Genomic DNA, 5309 nt, shown 5'->3' on the forward strand with positions numbered 1-5309 from the left:
CCAGACATTCTAAAGGACAAAAATCACATATAGTGGTGTCCTTTGACATGAAGAGCCTTGTCCACATCAATAGCCCCCATGAATCCCAAGGGGTCATGCTTGACTAAGCACAAAGGACATGTTATGAAATTCTTGAAGAATCCAAAAAAAAAACAGGAACCCCAATAACCTTTTCACACATATAAAAACAAAATGAACAGAAATTTTTTTATTTTATTCAGCCGCCCTTCACTTTGGAAATAAGGCACTTATAAATTACACATTTTTCTCAGTAGTGGACATTGATTAGGATTAGACTTACAAAGGTTAAATTTAATTGGTAAAAGAGAAGCACAGTAAAAAGTAAAAGCAGCTCCAAATACCCACCTTCAATGCACGCGAAAAAAGCACTGGATAAGGCGAGTGGATCCATTGTGCAGGCGAAAATAAAAAAATTTCGACGTGCCCACTAATTCAAATCCACCAATAAGGATACCCATTTTCCAAAATCCAATATTGCAAGCACCCACCAGCAGAAGTAATTCTACAGTTAGCAGAAGGTGAGAATTGAATTCAGCCCCTTGTGTTTCCTTCAATGCAATTGAATATGGAAAATAAGGTGGAATTTGAATATGCTTCCTGCTTTTACTGATTCGAGTCATTAGGGCAATTCTTCTTTTGATGCTTGAATTGGTAGTGTTTTAGGATTATTAGGTCTTGACCATTCCAGCTGTGTCTGGTGCAATGTTTTTAAATCAATCATGATCACTGGGGAATTTATTCATTTGAGTTGTTGAATGTACACATCAGCACTGCCACTTCTCACGCGATCATCCATGTCAGTAATAGGCTTAGTATACTTAGTACGTACTACTACTGCTTTAGGCCTAGGACTCCGAGTACTGTTGTTGAAGGCTTAGCATATTCAAAATGGTGGGTTTTAGCTTCAAGTATGTTGTATTCATGGTTGTAGTGGTAACAAAGATTGCTATTTCGATGAATGGTGTTACAGTTTTATAACTTTTGAATTTAAAGACTATCTGGAATTATACATCAAATTGGGTTTGTTGTGGGTTTGTGTCAACCCTGTTTTGAATTGCCCTAATGTTGGGAAGTCCCTCAGTCTGATGATATTTCTGGTTGGAGGGTCTAATGGAATTTTGGCATTCCGAGTTGATTTGAGGACTTGGATCTAATATATTTCTAGGAGGGCTCATCTTTCTTTGAGCAGGTTATTGAGGACAAGGATATTTCCCTTTTTTTTTCTAGTGTTGCTGCTGTAAGAGTGAACTAAGATATTTGGGTTTCTAGTTGTTTCTGGGTTTAAGACTTCATATTTATTTTTAAAAGACATTTTATCCCTCTGAGATGCTGATCTTTGGAGAGTTGATCATGTCAAACAGTCAAAACATATAGTTTTATGCTCCAAAGTTCAGTACTATATATCCAGAGGCTCTGGAGAACATCAATTCTGTAACACATAGTTAAAAGTTCTTTTTCTTTTATTTTTGCCAGTCTTGATACTCAGCTTACTGTATTTTGGTTAGTTTTGATTCAGAATTCTGGTTTCGAAATTTGGGTATGTTTTTTTCTGGTTTTCAAAGAATTGAGCAATCTTTCATATCTCTTCTACATCCTTTTTGGGCTTAAGAAGTAGTTCTGCTGTTTATACAAGACAAAAGCCATAACTTGATCCTATACACTGTTTTCAAAACCCTCATCGTCAATCATTTTTAATTTTCTCTTTTCTTTTATATTTGGATTTTCAATACCCTTTATAGTTGAATTTTCTCTGAAATTTGGAATGTGATAGCTTTCAAAAGCTTGATGTTGACAGATTTGATCATCATATGACTATATATAGATGATGGTTGGTCGTTCTATACCTGCAATGGCTTACCAGTTTTCACGCTTTATACAGGGCTTCAATTTTTGTGCCATGTGGGACATGGATTTGCCCTCCCAGGGGCCAACTTTGTTTCCTTCAGGATCTGTCTGGAATTTGCAGGAGAACAAAGCTTTTGAAAATGCTCTAGCTAAATATGATAAGGACACCCCAGATAGATGGGAGAAGGTGGCAGCCATGGTGCCCGGAAAAAGTGCCATGGATGTCAGGAAGCACTATAAGGATCTTGAAGATGATGTGAAAGACATTGAAGCTGGCCTAGTTGATGTAAGTTATAACAATTCTTCCTATACAATTGAATGGATACCAGATAAAGCTGGTCAGTTTCCTGGTTTGAAGCAGTCATTTGGAAGTAGTGGGAAAGGGCCACCTGCCAAGTCCTCTGAACAAGAGAGGAAGAAGGGCATTCCCTGGACTGAAGAAGAGCACAGGTATACTTCCCTACATTTTTTTTGAGAAAGAGTCTATGCTTCTGAGTTATTTCCCTTCATTTTTTTTCTTTTTCAGCTGCATCAAAGAAATACAATGAGTTCGTTGAACACAACTGCTTGTTAGGGTTCCCCATCGATGAACATAATATAACACAGTTTGGAGGTAGCCTTTGTTCAAGGATCAATATATATTTTGTTTAAATGGATCAAACCAAGCAGACAGTTAAACCAGCTAATCATGGAAAATTAAATTTCTATAAAATTAATCGAACAATGTAAACTCATGGACTGTAGGAAATAACTTTTAGCTAATACCATTCCATGCACGGATATAAAGGCTGTCTTCAGATATATTGCAACTCAAATAGGGTGGTCTAATTAATAGCTACTAGGATTTTCCATCTGATGCCAACAGGTGCAATTTACATGTCATCAGATGCATATATGATCCATAGGTTTTCCAACAACAGTGATACCCTATAGATGCATGAGCTAAAAGTCATATTACAACATAGTACACGTTTAAGTTGCTCTTAGTACATCAAATTAGTACTTCTCTGATATCTCTTTATGGCACGTTTTATGTACTAATATGAAGAACTAATGAGCTCTTATTTAAGTTAGTACTCTCAATTCGTATCATGTAGATCAAACATAACATATTCATTTGGTTGATTTGTTGTTTGAGATATTTTATATTATGATATGGCTTCTAAACAAACCCTGCTAAGCTGGCTCTTTTTTCCTTCTGTCATATAATGCAGGCTATTTTTGATGGGACTTAGTAAATATGGTAAAGGTGACTGGAGAAGCATTTCAAGAAACTATGTAGTAACAAGGACACCAACACAAGTTGCTAGCCATGCTCAAAAGTACTTTATTCGTCTTAGTTCAGGGAACAAAGATAAGAGAAGAGCCAGCATACATGATATAACCAGTGTCAGTGGTACAGATAGGAGGTCATTTCCTTTACCACAGTCTTCCGCAATTTGTGGGCAGAATAATTCCACATCAATACCAGCAGAACTTAGTCAATCTGCATTGTTGATGTATCCATCTCCAATGGCACGAGTACCTTTTCCAAATGGTATTGGCACTCAAGCAGATCGCAATCATCTAATGCTACCACAGTATCCTCTAAGTATGTATTCCCAAATGGGTCTTGGGGGCCATTCATCAATAACCATCATTCCTGATTCAATTGTTGTAACTCAGATGGGATACCCTAGACAACATGCCATGCAATATTGATGAAAGAGGGGTCTGACAAACAAGATTTCTGCTGCATTGATAGGTCTCATGCTAGTTCAAATGTAAATGTGCTTTTTTCTTATGTCATTTTGGGAACCAACTTGTGTTCTGTAAATATGCAAAGGATTGCAGGAGAGATGTTGTTCAGCTTTGTCATTATTGCATGTTTTCAATATGATCCATATGTTGTACATTAGCAAGCATCCGACAACTGATTTGCAGCTTAACATGTGACCCCTTAGGCAAGCACTATTTGTTGAGCAGAAGAGTAGTCATCAAATATATTGTTGAGAATGCAAGACATGATGAAAAGATGCAGCAAAGTTTGTGCACAGGACTTCCAATGTTTGTCATGGCTTGGCCCATGCGGCTCATGAGAATGCATTATTGTAATGCAAACTTCATTGCAGTCTGCAACTACAGTTGCTCTGTTGCATTTAATCTCCTTCTATGAGCCACATGGTGGCTGAATCTACGCACTATGGATTTGCAGGCGCAGCTTCTTCTACTGACAGATGGAAAATGCAATGCAGTGATACTCCCTGAAGGGTTACCAGTTTTAATGTAGACCTGTTTTGTCTACAAACCAATCTGCTCAAGTATCTGCTGCGTCCTATGAAGACCTGTGGTCTAGTGGGCTGTCTATTTTAGCCTATATTGAGGGCAGAAGTCTGCTGTGCGTGGACCAAAATTTGAACTAAAAATAGCAGTTGTTTTCTGTCACACCAGCTTGGCAATATGGCAGAGCGCTTATCAGTAATCTTCTGTTACATTATTGGTGGGAATGCCATTGCTTGTATGATAAAGACTGTATTTGAAGTCCATCTTTGTTCGATTTGTAAGATGCCTCTTAGGCTGCTCAATGTTCAATCCCGCTTTGTACAACATAGAGTTACATTCACCCAGATCTAAACAGCAATGTATGTTTGATGTCTATTCCCTGGCAAAACTGCATTGGAGAATTACAATAAATTTGGTGAAATGGATCACTTGAATGCCATGTAAAATATATTTTACTCTCTGTATGGACATGCACGAACATCCATAGGATAAAGTATGCACAAGAACTCATGCTATATCCCGTAGCAAGAGAAGAAATTTGATTATTCAAAACTTATTTGACATACATCACCTGTTCTTTTGTAGTTAAGCAGAGGATCAATGTGTAATATACTGAGCTTTTCTTTGTAGATTGACATAATTGCATGATTTCACTATCTGTATTGATTCATCTCCATGGGATTTGAATTCTTTGCAATAGAAGTGAATTATTTTGTGGAACCATATAGTTAGGATAATTGCTCATATATTCTTAACCCTTTATACTATAGAAGGGAAAAAAATGCATTATCAGGACTGTCTATGATAGATTATAATGCAAAACTCTAATGACTGAAAATAACATCTTGTCAATCTAAATTACTCATACATGTAATTTATCACTTAGCGGAGCCCCATTGGAAATGAAGAAGACGGCATTGATGGCTATGAGCTTGAAGTAAACACTCTTGATGTGATCAAATTTGGTCATTGAGTTGTGCATAGCCACGAGTACAACTAATACAGTTTCATTACCATAACCTATTGCTTGAATAGAATAAATCCACATTATACTGTAACACTGTCTGTTAGACTATTGATAACAACACCAAATGGCATGTAACAGCGAATTGCATAAACATATAAAGAGAAGACACAATTCGTATCTAAGGCTTTAAATTCCAATTAATCTCACATGCCAA

The 5309-nt window shown here is 36.9% G+C and overlaps 1 protein-coding gene across 3 annotated transcripts; it reads left to right on the plus strand.

Annotated features, from left to right (window-relative positions):
- Positions 1-547: 547 nt before the first annotated feature.
- Positions 548-4757, plus strand: LOC131030588 (transcription factor DIVARICATA). 3 transcript variants are annotated; one of them, XM_057961455.2, is made up of 3 exons: positions 548-912; positions 1901-2316; positions 3081-4757. In XM_057961455.2, the coding sequence occupies exons 1-3, from the start codon at positions 910-912 to the stop codon at positions 3565-3567; spliced, it is 906 nt and encodes a 301-aa protein (XP_057817438.2). In that variant the 5' UTR covers positions 548-909; the 3' UTR covers positions 3568-4757. The 3 variants fall into 3 exon arrangements, with proteins under 3 accessions (XP_057817438.2, XP_057817437.2, XP_057817440.2); XM_057961457.2 differs by lacking the exon at positions 548-912 and adding an exon at positions 920-1210; XM_057961454.2 differs by lacking the exon at positions 548-912 and having other exon boundaries at positions 919-2316.
- Positions 4758-5309: the final 552 nt, after the last annotated feature.

This window comes from Cryptomeria japonica, chromosome 8 (genome assembly GCF_030272615.1).
Source record: "Cryptomeria japonica chromosome 8, Sugi_1.0, whole genome shotgun sequence".
Lineage (NCBI taxonomy): Eukaryota > Viridiplantae > Streptophyta > Pinopsida > Cupressales > Cupressaceae > Cryptomeria > Cryptomeria japonica.

Bases quoted from the DNA above. Each gene is read 5' to 3' on its own strand.
- LOC131030588 (XM_057961454.2), top strand. From the start codon at position 1,844: ATGATGGTTGGTCGTTCTATACCTGCAATGGCTTACCAGTTTTCACGC. The intron at 2,317-3,080 runs GTATACTTCCCT...CATATAATGCAG, and splicing joins TGGACTGAAGAAGAGCACAG to GCTATTTTTGATGGGACTTA.